The sequence below is a fragment of the Pseudocercospora fijiensis genome (genome assembly GCF_000340215.1).
Source record: "Pseudocercospora fijiensis CIRAD86 unplaced genomic scaffold MYCFIscaffold_7, whole genome shotgun sequence".
Lineage (NCBI taxonomy): Eukaryota > Fungi > Ascomycota > Dothideomycetes > Mycosphaerellales > Mycosphaerellaceae > Pseudocercospora > Pseudocercospora fijiensis.
In genome coordinates, this window is record NW_006921538.1 from 2,068,191 (window position 1) to 2,084,195 (window position 16,005).

At 41.3% G+C, this 16,005-nt stretch overlaps 1 protein-coding gene across 1 annotated transcript; it reads right to left on the bottom strand.

The window, feature by feature from the left end:
• Positions 1-14,763: 14,763 nt before the first annotated feature.
• On the bottom strand, positions 14,764-16,005 carry MYCFIDRAFT_31199 (uncharacterized protein; the record flags this gene model as incomplete). The annotated part of the gene is made up of 1 exon (XM_007930580.1): positions 14,764-16,005. The coding sequence occupies one exon, from the start codon at positions 16,003-16,005 to the stop codon at positions 14,764-14,766; it is 1,242 nt and encodes a 413-aa protein (XP_007928771.1).

Here is a 16,005-nt window from a genome sequence, read left to right on the forward strand (position 1 = left end):
GAGGGAGCTAGCGAAGGTTGCCTTAGAATTGATTATACTAAGCTTTAATACGACGATACGTAGCGTAAGCGTATATATACCTGCGGACGTAGTCGTACATACTAGGCTAGTAGAAGTCTCGTAACACTAGCTCGTATGTCTTCTCGCGGCCTAGGTGTCCTACGGTAGGTTTATTGTAGCATACGTATATAACTTCTTAGCGGAGGTCGTTATTAGGAACGTAAATCTTGTTGCGAATGCGTATACAACCTTCGTTATTAATACGGCAATCGACTATCGAGATGCCGGCGTTTAGTTTAGCGAGAACCGTAGGACTAATGCGGTCCTTGTCCGTAGCTAGGGCCTCGCGAATAGTAGTTGCAAGCGGGTCGTTATCGTATGCGGCTTTAATAAGTTCTTCGGAGGATTTATTGTTACCTATATTAATTACCTCTAGTGCTATAAGGGCGAGATAATACTAATCGTACGCGAGGTCGGCGGCTTCGGATTCGTCTATCGTTAGGTAGGCGACTTATAGTATTATGCCTTCGGAGACGTTATACGGCTTAAGGATAGCTTGCTACCGGTTACGGACGTCGTCGGTAGCATCTTAATCTTAAGCGCGACGGGTAAGGGAGTCTGCTTTAGCGTTTTGCTTACTAGGACGATAGTCTATCTTAAAACGGAAGGCTAAAAGGAATTCACTCTATCTAGCTTAGCGCCGGTTAAGTTGCTTTATCGTTATAAAGTACTATAGAGTGCGATAGTTAGTAAGGACTTTGATAACTTATTCCGAGCCTATTAGCTCTAGTCTCTATTCCTTAAAAGCCTTAATAATAGCTATAAGCTCCTTATCGTAGATCTCGTAGTTGCATTCCGCCGGAGACATCTTCTTAGAGTAGAACGCAACTAGTTTAAGTGCGCCGTCTTCACTACTTAGTTAGGACAGCATACTAGCTATTACTCTGTCGGAAGAATCGGTTTCGACGGTATATAGCTTCTTAGGATTATAGTGTGCTAGTACTAGAGCCTTTGTAAAGGCATTCTTAAGGGCTACAAAGGCGTCTTAGTATACGGTAGTCTATACGAATAGAGCTCGTTGCTTCGGGTCTTTAGCATTTATACCCTTTATTAACGCTGTTATAGGGAGAGCGACGGTAGAGAAGTTAGCGATAAAGCGTCTATAGAAGTTAGCTATTCCGAGAAATGCTAAGACGTCTTTTGTATTGCGTAGCGTTGCCTATTCGACAACAGCTTTAACCTTATTAGGATCTACCCTAACACCTTTAGAGCCGATAACAAGTCCTAGGTACTTAACCTCCTTTACGAAGAACTTGCTTTTAAAGATGTCGATTAGTAACTCGTATTCGCGGAAACGCTACAGGACTGCTTTAACGTGCTGTATATAAAGGTCTCTTTCTCCGTCTATAAATACAACGGTATCGTCGAGGTAGGTAGAGCAGAAGTCGTCGAGGTATTCGAAAAGGGCCTTATTAATATACCTTTAGAACGCTGCTAGTGCATTGTATAACCTAAATAGCACTACTAGATACTCGTACGTCCTATAGCGAGTCGTGAAAGCTGTCTTCTACTCGTCTCCGGCCTTAATACGGAGCATATTAAAAGCAGCGATAATGTCTAATATAGTAAACTATTTAGCGCGAGCTATACGAGCTATTGTTTCGCGTATTTACAGAATCGAGTATCGATCTTTAAGCGTAATCTCGTTAATAGTACGATAGTCTATATACACTCGCAGGCCGCTACTAGGCTTCTTTATAATAAGAACTAGTAAGGCAATACGAGGTAACGCTTCGCGGATAGTGCTATTAGCTTTAAGGTCGTCGACGTGTTTCTTAATAACTATATTGTCCTATATACTTACTAGTCGAGGGCGAGAGTACGGCAGCTTCGCTCTATCCTAGAATTTAATAGCGAGGTCTAACCCTTCGCGGTATAGCGGTAACCGCTTAGCTCGTTCTTATTAGAAGCAATCCTAGTACTCTTGAAATTCTAGAGGCAGTATTGCTTTCGTTACTTCCTCGTTAGCTAGAGCTTTGCCCTTTATATAGATCTCTACATCTTCTAGTAATATAGAGCAGGCGTGTATTATAACGGCCGTTAGCGCGTCGGCCTCGTTATAGGAGGTGTCCGTAAAATCCTATATAAGGTAAGCGGAGTTATCCTTGTCTTCGAAGTAAGCCTCGCCGATAGTTACAGCAGCGATCTGTAGAGCTGCAGGCATCGTAGGAGTCGGGTTAGATAGCTCGGAAGGGAAGGAAGGAGTTATAAAAGTAGAGTTATAGTCTACTGTTTCGCACTTAAACTAATAACTAGAACGTAGAGTAACGATCCCTATAGCTTAATCGATATCGCTAGGTCTGTGTCTTGTCTACTAGTCGATGCTAAGGATGAAGTCGTACTAACTAATATCGGTAATCTATGCATTAATGTTTTCCTTTATTCTATTAAGATCGAGCTCGGTATATAGGACTTGTTCGATCTGCCCGCTACTATTCTGTTTGTAGTCGTTAATACCGAGTAGTCGAGGAAGTCGAGTGCGGTTTAACGATAGCTTAGCCTAGCGCGGATGCGAGTAGGTAGATATGCAGCCTAGATCTATAAGTATTCTAGCGAGTCTATTGTCTACGAGGCCGGTTGCTACGATATACTTACCTACCTTTAGAAGAAGGCTCGTATTAACGTAGATAGACGAAGAGTCGATAATTGCGGGTAATTCGTTTAGAGAAGTAAGCGCTTGCGATTTCGGTAATATACCGCGTATTAGCGTAGGTAGATCTTTGCCGGGTATACGTATCGGTTGAGAGTTACTCTAAGTAGTATACTTACACTTAGAGCTTACTCTTTTAACTAATCTTCGTACGTAGGCGGGTTCTCGACTAAAGCCGCGGCTATTGTAACTCTACCCTTTCCTTTAACGTGCTTACGGAAGGGAAATAGCGGGTATTCCTTCTGTGTTCGTATATGCTTGCTATCGCGGCAGGCAAAGCAGGTCTCTCTAGACTTAAATAAGGGCTCGGTAACAGGCTTATACTTATACTTCTTGCTATTAACCGTTATAGGCTAATCGTAATTATCGCGTATATCTTCGTTAGTCTAGTAAAGTGTCTTCTTTAGGCGAGCGTTCTTATCGTCTTTGTCTTTGTCTTTGTCCTTCGAGGCGTTGTTGCTCTTGCTGCTACCGCTAGCGGCTGCTAACTTCTTCTAGAGCTTCTAGCGGGTTATATTAATATCGTAGATACGTAGCTTATCCCGTATTATAAGGAGTAAGGTAAAGAACTTCGATCGGATCGAATGCTCGAAGTTTTTATTAAGCTTATCGCGTAAGTTGTCTATTATCTCCTCGTCGTTATTGCCGAAACTAAGGAATAGTTAATAGTAGATAAAGCGTAGCTAGAAGTTCGAGAAGGACTCTTCCTTGCCTTGCTAGAGGTTCGTAAATTTAGCACGCTTCGTATACTTCTAGTGTTAATCGCCCTAGCGTTCTTCTATAAACTAAAGGGCCTCTTAATAGGTAGAGAATGAATTAATTACTAGCTCGAGGTAATTAAAAGTATTAGAGGTAGTATTATCTAGTACTGCCCGAATCTTCTTTCTCTCGGATTTCTTGCTCTCTCTAAGGGCAAATAGCATCTTGCTCTTCTATTCGCGGAAAGGCATATCCTTATCCTTAGCCTTATCGTCGGCAGCGTAGATTGCTAGTAGCTTAGTAGACTTGTCTTTGCGTCTATACCTCTAGTTACGACTATCGTAGCGGCGGCGGCCTCGACGATCGTCTTCTAAGGACGAGCTACTATCGGGGCTTAATGCGGGATCGTCGTTGTCCTCTTCGGTTACGGTATAGGCGTCTTTAAGTTGCTTGCGGGCTATATACTCGCGATCGAGACGCGTCTAGAGCGGCGTATTGCGAGAGCTCTTCGTTGCAACCTTCTATATACGGCCGGTACTACTAGCGGCTTTATTCTAGCGCGCTATAAAGTAAACAGCCTTATCGTTATCGGAGTCTCGTTCGAATTAGGCGAGGAGGTCTTCGTTATCTGTCTATAGCTTCTGCTTCTTACGGCGCTCGGTAGGCGTGTACCCGGCGTTAGTACGAGCAGCATTAGCATTAGCAGTTACTAGCAGTACTTGCAAACCTTTAACTTTGGTTTAAAGCTTGTTAATATTAGCTTTGTCTTCGTCTCGGATATACCGATATCTAGCGATGCGGTCTTAGGCAGTCTTAAGAGCCGGCTTATATCGCTTGTTCTTCTTAGTTAGCTCTTTTATCTAAATAGCAAGGGCGTTGTTAGCGTTCTTAAGGTAGCTGTTACGGGTAACAGCGCTATCTCGTTCCTTCTTAGTCCGCTCGATCTTATCGATAGCGTCTTATAGAATAGCTAGCTAATTAGCGAATAGAAGGACAGTATTGTCTAGTACGTTAAGCTACTTGTCTAGGTGTTGCTATATACGTACAGACAGGTTATTAGTATCTATAATACCGCGGAAGTGCTTCGGATTATAACGAAGGACTGCTTTACTAGCTTAGGTATAGTCGTCGGGTATAAACTCTAAGAAATCGAGGTATAGACCTAGACGAGCTCTAGTGCCTTGTTCCTTGTTTAGAATAATACGACTAGAGCCGTCGCCTAAGCCTAAGTAGGTACCGCGTAGCTTAGACTTGTTTCTTAACGACTTAACTAAGCGTAGAGAGTGTAGTAGAGATAGGAGCTAAGAACCGTAAGATTTACGCTTACGCCGGCTCTCCCTACTACGACGCGGTAGAGCGTTGTCTTCTCTACTAGTATCGAGGCGCGGTACGCGCTCGCCTCTTACTAGCTTCTTAGCGAGAAAGTCGTCCTCGTCCTCTAAGAAGCGCGTATTATCGATATCTAGATCGGTACGGTCGGTATAGCTAGCACCTATAATTTCCTTAAGCTCTTCCTATATATATTAACCTAGCTTAGGTTTACCGATAGGCGCGTCGTTACTACCTTCCTCTTCCTTATCCGATAGGTCGTCGTAAGGATCGCTACTAAAGTCGAGGGATCTATCGTTAGAAGGATCTAGATTTAGGTTTAATTGCTCTCGTAGAGTCTTAGACTAAGTAGACTGCTAGTTATTGCTGCTATGCTATAGAACTAGCGGTAGAGGCATGCTAGCCGTCCGCTGCTAGGACATACTATTGTTCTTACCTAATAACTTGTTATTATTATTGCTAAGGTAGGCGAATGTATCTTCTATCTGTAAAGAGTCTATTCGACCGTGCTTACGTTTGTAATACTATACCGTTTATATAGTAATTAACGCGCTCTAGGCGTTAGGTCTGCGTACGAGTAGGACTAAGATACGATACTATTAAGTACCTAATAATAGTCGTGTCTCGATCTATTTAGGGATCTTCGAGAAATGTTAAGGGCGGCAACTAAGTAGTTCAAAACGAGTTCTCGAAGATAGCTATCTACGAGAGAAGCGTATAACGCCGAAGGAAGCGTAAAAGTAACGCTAAGAATTGATGCCTAAGGCATCTACAACTACGAATAGGAGGGTTACCCCGTAACAAGCAACTAATTATAATACGAGCGTACCTTCCCTGCTATAATAGGTAGGTATACGGGGTATTATAGTACTGCCTCTATTCTAAGTAAGGTTGTCCGAGTTCTTTGCGTCTACTCTAAAAGACCTAGAAATATCCGCTTCCGAGGGTTTATTCTTATTATTACGAGGGCTGTTATTTACTATCGTAGTTTCGCTAGCCCTAATTAGTTAGGTTTAGTAGCCTTTAATTGTTAATTAATCTTATCTTTTTAAAAACGCAGTTCGTCTAGTTTCTATAAGTAAAGGCTATTATAAGTATAATAGTTAAGGTTCGCCTCGCTTAAAGAGTCGGAAAGATTAAGGAGTAACCTATTATCCGCAAGATCGACCCCGGCTAGCTTAGCTCTATATTTTTGCTTTTAGTTAGTCTATTAATCGTTTAACCTTTTTAGTCCCTAAGTCCTTCGAACGGCTTAACCCTTTTTAACCTAGCGTCTTAGCCTTAAGCTATAGCATAGGTAAGGTTGTTCTTATAGGTATAACGATAATAGTAGGTAATGTTAATAAGAGCGGCGCTAGCCGCCTTAGCGCTAACTTTACCTTGCTTCCGATTTCCTTCTTCGACTAGTAATATACTCCGTAATACTATTACTAATATAGCCGTATCGGCTGTCGGCATACTACTAGCTCGTAGCGCGATACTATTATCCTTATTACTGTTATTCGTACGCGCGTACGTATCGCCCTTATCGATCGCTTAGGCCTCGAGGCTCTATAGAATAAATAGATAAAAGAGGGACCTATAGGGCTCGGTAGTAGAGAGGTAGATATCTTTTAGAAGAGCAGGTAATTAGCTAACGCGTTATAGCGCGCTAGTGTAGTCTTATTGTCCTAGTTTGCTAGCCTCTAATTAGTTAGCTAATAGTACCCTAGGGGTAGCATTATTCCTAGGCGACATTATAGGCCCTTAGCCTTCTTCTTGTTCTTTATACTAGTCTAATACTTATTTAACAACTCAGTTATATCCTTAAACGAGTCCTTAGCCTTCTACGAGTCTTATTTAGGTAAATAGCCTTGCTATCTTAGGAGGTATTCCTTCTTGCCTTACCTAGTCCGATGCTTTAGAATATATTCTATAGACTATAGCTCTTTACTATTAGCTAGTATATCCTCGGATTTAGCAGGCGCCTTATCCCCTTCGCGCTAGTAGTATAGTTTAAGGAGGGAGATATAGAAGGTGTTATAGATAGTATAATAAGGTAGAAGCTATAACTAGTAGGCCTAGCTATTGCCCTTCGGTTCTCGGATACGGAATAGGCTAATAAACCGTAGTGCTAGTTTAGGGCGTGTTTTGCTATTAGGCGACGGGTGTTTGCGGATACGGAGGTTCTTAGTGCTTAACATAACTATATCGCCTTGTTTAAAGGTTATTAGCGTATAGTGTTTGTTATAGTAGGCCTTCTAATAGGCCTAGGCCTTTGCTAGTTTGTTAGCTATCTTAGCGTAAATTTCTCGTATCTTTTGAACCCTCTTAATAGCCGCTAGTGTCTTAGGTTAACCCGCTTCCCTTTCCTTACGCTCGGCCTCGAGCGATAGGGGGTCTTATAGTAATATAGGGTTGCTGCCTATTATAGCGCAATAAGGGGAGACCTTAGTAGATAAGTAGACACTATTATTATACACGAATTTAGCTAGTTATAGGAGGTTAACCTAGTCGTTAGGGTTCTTATTAATATAGCTACGTAGGTATTGCTATAGGGTGGCATTTTGCCTCTCGGTTTAGCTATCTGTTTATAAATAGAATGCTATAGATAGGCGATGCTTAAGTCTTAGCTATAGGCATATCTTACTCTAATAATAAGATATAAATATCGAGCCCCGGTTAGAGACTATCCCCTTAGGGGTTCCCTAATAGCTATAGAAGATATTGTTCTATAGTAACTTAGCTAGATTAATAGCTATCTAATCCTTCTAGGCAGGGATATAGCGAGCACCCTTAGTAAATCGGTCTATAACGACTAGTATAGCGTTAAAGACGTCTCTGCTTCCTTTTCGCTTAGTAGGGGGAAGACCTATAATACAATCTATTATAAGCTCTATAAATAGCTTATTAGGGATTAGTAGTAAGGACAACTCGCTAAAAGGCTAATACTTTAGTGCCTTAACACGTTAGTATACGGCATACGTATTAACGTATTCCTTTATATCCCGCTTACTATTTAGCTAGTAGTATATACGCGATAGTAGCTCGTGCAACCTCTCTATACTATAGTAACCGGCAAGCTTACTATTATAGTATCGCTTAAGAAGTTCTTATCGGATCGAATGTTTAGCGGGGATATAGTATCTGCCCTTAAACCTTAAGTAACCCTTGTTATCGATCGACTAGTTACTCTTACTAGATCGAGTCGTTCGCCTACTTATAAGCTTATCGATACGTTTAGTAGCAAAGGCGTCCCTCTACTAAGTACGTAATAGCTTATCTATAAACGATTGCATATCCCTATTTGCAAGGTTATTTAGTAGTACCCTTACTATTAAACGAGGTACGTATTATATATATCTAATAGTACTAGCAGCCGGATTAACTATATTAGTGCTCTAATCGCTATTACTATATATAGCGATATCGACTAGGGAGTTTTTATAGCTCTTCCTATTAGTATTATTAGCCCTTGCCTTAATACGCACTATTAATATAGCAAGAGCATTAACATACTTTAAGCCGTCGCGGAGTCTAGTAAGCCGCTTATCCTACGCTTACTTATTAACAATACAGGCTATAGTAATCTTATACTATAGGGTTAGAAACAATAAGTTAATATACTAAGTCTCGCTACTATAATTAGGTCGCCTCGATAGGCTATTAGTAGGGTTACTTACGCCTAGACGATATAGTATATTAAAATCGAACCTAGCGAGGTAGACGGCCTATCTAGCCTGTCGACCTATAACCCTAGTAACCTTCGTAATTCTACGGAGGTTGTTATAGTCCGTATAGACCTAAATAGTGTGCTATATACTATCGAGATAGTAGCGCTAGTACTTAAAGGCTTCTACGATTGCTAAGAGCTCTTGCTCGTAGGTCTCGTAGCGACGTTCTATATCGATTATCTTTCGCGAAAAGAAGGCAATCGGGTGCTAATAGTAGTTATTAGCCTGTTATAATTTAATAGCTAATATAGCGAACTGTAAAGCGTTAGTCTTAACTCGGATCTGCTTGCTTAGCACGAAATAGTATAATAAGGGGACTTTAGTAAAGCGTTACTTTAGACCGTTAAAAGCGGCTTGTGCTCTATTAGTCTATTTAAACTCTCTAGTTAGGTTGGCCTTGGTTTTAGTAAGCTTAGTTAATAGCATTATATGCCTCGAATAGCTCTTAATAAAGCGGCGATAGAAGTTAGCAAAGCCGAGGAACGACTATAGCTCCTTAATTAACGTAGGAACAGGCTATTTAGTAATTGTTTTAATCCGATTAGGATTAGCCTTAACACTATTAGTTAATACGATAAAGCTAAGGAAGGCTACCTCCTTAGTAGTAAAGGTGTATTTAGAGGGCTTGCAATATAAGCTATAGGCCCTTAGGCGATCGAGTACCTTGCGGACTATAGCCTAGTACTCCGCAATATTAGATAAATAGGTATAAACTAGGATGTTATCTAGGTAAACTATATAGAGGTAGTCTAATAGGCCGGATAAGGCCCGATTAATATAGGACTAGAATGTTATAGGGGCGTTAGCTAGCCTAAATAGCATAACTAAGTACTCGAAATAGCTATAGCGAGTATAGAAGGCTGTTTTCTATTTATCACCCTTACGAATGCGGATACGATAGTACGTATCCTTAATGTCTAATATAGTATAAAAGTAGGCGCTAGAAAGGCGATCGAGGGTCTTATTATTAATTAATAAGCGGAAGTAGACAGCGGTCCTTCATAGTAACAGCATTAAGCCTACGATAATCGATATATAGGCGTAGGCTTCTATTCTTCTTTAGTACGAATAGGATAGGTATACTAGTAGGGCTGTTGCTATACTAAATTCGACTATTAGCTAGGTTCTTATCTAGATATTTACGCAATATAGCGAGTTTACGCTTACTAAGGTTATAGAGTAGTCTAAAAGGAACCTCTTTGCCCTCTATAATATTAATCTTATAATCCGTCTCTTTAAACATAGGCAACGTCGATGCTAGGTAGTGTTTAAACACCTTAATATAGGTTTCTCGAATAGGCTAAGGTATACGAGCAAGCTAATTAGGGTCTATGCTATTAGGGGGCATAGGCCTATCGTTATTACCTAATAGGTCGACTATTAGGTTAGCTACGGCAGGTGTTAGGTTGCCGATAAATAGGACCCTAATTTTATTAGGGCACTTGCTAGCGTCGATATGCTTAATATCCTCTTTCCTAGCGATTCTAAATCGCTACTATTAGCTGCCTAGGTCTATAGTTATAGCGTAGTGCTTAAGGACAGGGTTGCTAATAATAATAGTAGCTCCCCTATATAGGTTGTCTATATCTACTACGTAGGTAGTAAAGTCTAGTAGGCGTTTATTTCCGAGGTTGTCCTTTAGAACTATAGGAATATAGTAGGCCCTATAGGTTAAGTGCCGAGCGTTATTAAACTAAGCAAGGGTTAGTAGGTTAGCCCTATTTAATTATCGAAGGTCTAGTAGCTACTTAGCTAGGCGATAGCTAATAAGGGCACTAACTGAATCTCCTAGGTCTAGTATAACCTTAGTCTTATAGTTAGTACTATACGTGTCCTATATAAGGTAGGCGCGTATAATAGCTAGTATAATATCGATAGTTTTACGCCGTACGAGGCTAATAGTTAGTGCGGCGCCTAATCTTTTTTCGACTAATTAGAAGGTTAGCCTATAGGGGTAGCGTTAGCTACTAAGAGGTTCCTTTAGTACTTAGCGGTAGTACGGTCGATTCGGGCCTAGTCCTTAGGTTTGTCGTATTAGCCTAGCAGATAGCTAGTGCTATTATAGTTAAAGCACTTTAATCCGGTTAGGAGGTTGCTATAGCTGTTGTTATTAGCAGAGCGGTTAGTACTATAGGGATACGAGCCCCTTCTACGGCCCCTATCGCGGCCTCCTCTATATAGCCGCCGGCTACGGCCTCTTCTACGGTCGTTGTTACTATTCCTATTATTAGCGTTATTATTCTATTAGGAACCCTAGCTATTGCCTCTACGGGCACTACAGTTACCGCGGTTAGTACTAGCTAGTCGGATCCTCGATTCTAGTCGTTACTAGAGCTAGACAGCTCGTTTAGCTGTTTCTACCTCGACTATAAATTAAATACGTGTTAGATTAGCCTGTTTAAATATACGGCGACGGTCCAATTCTAGGATAAGCTCCTATCTAAGCTTTAGGCGTATTTCGGAGATCTATATAGAATTAGCCTTAGCCGGAAGATCGTCTTTAAGAGTCTTTAAATAGGCCTCGAATAAGCGAGCCGATTAATTAGTCTTTTGTTTAGCTCGAAGGTACTAGTCCTAAGCGTGTTATTGCCTTAGTATAGGGTTTCTAAGGGTGTCTAGTATAATAGTCTTATAGTCCTGCTACTAAACAGCGGTCTAATTATTAAGGGAGTCAAAATAGTTATCCTAGGTACGTTTTAGGTCTCTATTAATATATTATATAGTATAGACGACTAACGAGTAATCGTCTAGAAGGGCCCTTAGTGCGTTTCGCTAATTAAGCTTACAGTTACGAATGTAGTCGTTATATTGCTTTCGACTAGAGCTATTAAACACAGTATAGTCCTTAAGTTTAGCATCCTTCTTTTAAATAGCTAGTAAGGAAGGCCGTGCTACTAGTCTAGCATTAGTTATTAGGGACTCCTATAGGCGGCAAATCTCGAGAAGATTATCCTTTAGCTATTATTCTTAGCGTAGAGCAGTAAGCCTATTCTAGGTAGCTTCTTAAAGTCTCGCTACTAGCTAGGGGCTAAAAGCTAGTCGGTCGTATCGACGATTAACAATGTTACTAAGAATATCGTTAACAGGCAACGATAGGTTATTCCCTTCGATTATAGGTTCTTTAGTAGGCCCTCTAGTAGGGTCTCTAGTAGGAGGCACTTTAGTAGGCAGTATGCTACTAGAGTTATTATTGCTAGCGCTACTAGCGGCGCCGCGGTTGTTGTTATTGCTTCGTAATAAGCCGGCTATTATAATAAGGGGTAACACTAATAATATATTATAGGCCCCTATAGTACGGATATAGCGGAATTAGCGAGTATCGGTCTAGTGCAATTGACTTAGTATAATAGGCCGTATAGAAGGCCTTGCTTGATAATTAGTACGGTTATTCTAATAGAATAGTACGTATAGATCCCGCCTCGGGCGCAATATAGTTAGATTAACGGTTTTCGTAGCTATACTGCTAAAAGCTTAAAATAAGGACTATCTAGCTGCTGCCCTTAAAGGGTAGATCGAATAATGTATAAGAAGGGTTATATTAGCAGGTAGATAGGGTAGTAGTGAATTAGTATAGTATTCGATAGAGATCTAAGAGAAGAGGGAGGAAGGCAGGCTAGTTAGCCTAACGCTAAGCGCCAAGCCCTACCTAAGGTATAAGGACCCTAGCTTTACTCGGTCTAGTTAAATGCTAATTACGTGTAACCTCTAACACAGTTACCGCTATAAGCGTTTCGAATATTACTACTCGCTATAAGCGTTTTTAGTAGTATTTACTATAAGCGTTTCGGATAGGAGTTATATAACTTGCTTTAAGTATTCTAAATAGTACTTACTATAGGTCTTTTAGATAGTACTACCTACTATAAGCGTTCTAAATAGCACTTACTATTAGCGTTCCAAATTAGACTTACTATACGCGTTACGAATAAGACTTAGTATAAGCGCTAGGGATTAGAATTACTATATAGCGCGTTCTAAATAAAACTTAGTAATAAGTATAGGCGTTATAGATAGTAGTACTAACTACTAGCGCTCCGGATTAGACACACTATACGCGTTCTAAATAGTACCTAGTATTACAAGCGTTCTAAATTAGAATTCCTATAAGTGTTTCAGATTAGGATTACTATAAGCGTTTTTAATTAGACTTACTATACGCCCTATAGATAGTACTTGCTATAAGCGTTCCGACTTAGAAAGAACTACTTACTATAGATATTTCGAATAGTACTCGCTATAGGTATTCTAGATAGTAATTGCTATAGGCGTATTCCGGAAGTAGTTACTATAAATGTTTCGGAATATCTTGCTATAAGCGTTTCCGATAGTGCTCGCTATAAGCGTTTCCGAATAGTACTTCCTAATACCTATAACGCGTTCCGGATTAATATTACTACTAGCGTTTTAGATATAAGTTTATATAACTTACTATACGCGTTTTAGATTAGGCCTACTTATAAGCGTTTTAGATAGTACTAACTACTTACTATAAGTACTTTAGACTACGACTACCTACTATAAGCGTTCTAAAATTTAAATAGTACCTATTACTATAGGAGTTTCGGATAGTACTTACTATAAGCAATCTAGATAGTACTTGCTATAAGCCTATTCCGAGTATACTTACTATAGGCGTTTCGGACTGCTATATCTACTATAAGTATTTTAGATAGTACTAATCGCTATAGGTACTATTACTTCGGTTTAACAACGCGCGCGTTTCTCTCTTATAAATTTAAACGTACCGGCCGTCTAGGCGGCTCTATAGGCTTTAGGGTTTTTATATATACCCGGCAGTAGCGCTTATATCTATACGTAACGTCTAGGCGGCTCCTCCTACGAATTTCGAGGTTCGTCGAAGGACTTAGGTAGTAGTAAGGCCCGCGAATTAGCGGAAAACTATAAGTATTTCGTATAGTACTTCCATATTAGTACTATCTATAGCGAGATATCTATAACTATATAATCGGATAGTACTAATCGCTATAGATACTATTACTTAGGTTTAAAAATACGCGCGTTTCAAGTTCCCTCCTATAAACCTAAATATATCGGCCGTCTAGGCGGCTCTATAAGCCCTAGGATTTTTGTACGTATCCGGCGGTAGCGCTTATATCCGTACGTAACGTCCGGGCGGCTCCTTATACGAATTTCGAAGTTTATCGAAGCCTAAAGGACTAAGGCGGCGGCGAGGCCCGCGAATTAGCGAGAGTATCTACGAATTTTAAAGTTCCTATATATAATTTCCCTAGTCCTACTACTTGCTTTTAGGTTGTTATTATATTATATATAGTAACTAGTATATATAATCTTAATAGATAGCCTAGACTACCTAGTAGCCTAGCCTCTTTAGAAATTTCCGAGGGATATAGCTACCGCTATCTAGGAAAATAATACTTAGGCTTATAGAAAGATATATCTTTTTAGAGGAATAGGGATATATATAATTAGGATAGAAGATTTACTAGAGGGTATATTTTAGGCTACTAATTGCCTAAAGGGTTTAATAAGGCAGATTACTTCTAAGAAGAGTAGTAAGACTATAAGATAGGATAGTACGGTACTATAGGACTCTAAAGGAGGTCGATTTAGGGGAGTATTAGGGCGAGGTCTAGGTCGGATATTTACTTAAAGGGGTAGAGGGAAGTCTAATAGTCGATTAATATAGATACTAGAGAGCTATAGATATTAGAGATAGAGCTTTCGAGGATAAGGACTACCGATATTTCTAGCTCTATAATACTCGCTTATATTATAGACTACCTAAGGTTCGGAGCGTAGATTTTTATTTATTCGTTCGGTTTTAAATTCTATAGTATATACGATACCTAGCTAATTAAATTACTCTCGAAGTAGTTTTCGTAACCTAACGCTCGAACGATTTCTAGATATAAATCTATATAGGTCCTATATTAGTAACCTTAACGATTAGTAATTACAAGGAGACAGTACCTAGGTAAAGACCTCCTACTAATAGGTAAGCGAAGAAAAAGGTCTTACGTATAGCATGCTGTAATTGCCTTCTTCTTAGCCTCTATAGCAAACAAATTATGCTATTCCCCACGTCAACCGCGCTGTTGCGAAGACAATGGTTAGTCATTCACATGCACTTCATGTTCCAACGTCGTATTGCCGTAGTCGAGGTTTCTTCTATCCAGATTATGCTTTTGCAACGAGACTTGACAGGTCGAAATCTAACGCATATGGCCGTGTATTGTTGTGATGGCGTCGTGGTAAAGCCCTTGGTAGATTGTCATTATATCATAACTGCATGCCATCGATCGTGATGCTGCAGCCTCTATCGAGCTGAGTCTACAAATCCTGCTTGGCGTTGTCCGACTTGCCGAGTACATGAAGTACTATTCTCTGGTAGTCGTCCACGGCAGTCTCAAGGTCCTTCACTGTGATCTCCTCGTGGTCGCTGTGTGCCACAAAGATGGTGCCGGGGCCGTACAGGTAGCGCTTTTGATGCTTGTCGGTCTGGTCCCAGTTTGGGATGTCCGTACCATAGTTGACAGTAAAGACGTCAAAGCCTGGAACATCAGCGTCGATGTCCACTGGCCCATATCCTCTCGTAGCAAAGTCGACGTCAATGACATCTTCCGGCTCCAAGTGATGCTCCAGGAAGCCCCGAACAGAGTGATGCACGGCTTCGGTAATAGTCTTCTCGAGATCTTTCGGGTCGCCCGCTGCGACGCGGATAGTGATGGAAGCTGTTGCCGACTCGGCGATGACATTCCCAGCAACGCCACCTTCCATGCGCCCGATATTGAAGGTCGTCTGTCCATACTTGTCGCTTTGAGGCAGCTTCTCCGGAAGTTGCATAATTGCGGAAAGTGCGCTGACAAGAATCTCGTTGGCGCTTCTGCCAAGCCAAGGATAGCCGCTGTGACCGTTCTTTCCCTTGGCCGTGAGAAGCAGCTGCATGACACCCTTGTGGCCAGACACCAGCTTTCCCTCTGTCGGCTCACCGAAAATGATGGCTTTGGGCGTGAGACCGAGATCATTTGCTTTACGCATGCCATCGCCGCCTACTTCTTCGCCGACAACGAAGAGCAAGGCCACATCGTCGGCACTGATTTTCTTGGCATTGATGAGGTTGTTGACCGCGATGACCTGCGCGGCAACGGAGGCCTTGTCGTCCACGGTCCCACGTCCCAAGATGGTGGCATTGCCATCATTCTCGTGGTACTTGTAAGGCAAGAACGGTGGGACGGTATCGATGTGGCTACTGAGCACTACTGGAGCATCTCTGTTATGGCCGGGCCATGCGTAGACATTGAATCGCTCGGGATGCTTGGATAGATACTGCTTCTCGGCATGGTAGCCTTGCGAAACCAAGCTATCCGACAGCCAATCTCCGATGGCTTTCTCGTTCCCTGAAATGGACTCGATCTCGACCAACTTCTTGTGCAAGCCGATAAGATGGTCTGTGAGCAAAAGCGAGAGCTCCGACTCCGCCTCGGCTTGGAGAGTTTCTTGGGGCAGTTTTGCGGTCGAAGCAAGGGAGGACAGGCCGAGAGCCAGCAGGCACGCGCACGGTGAAACGAACAT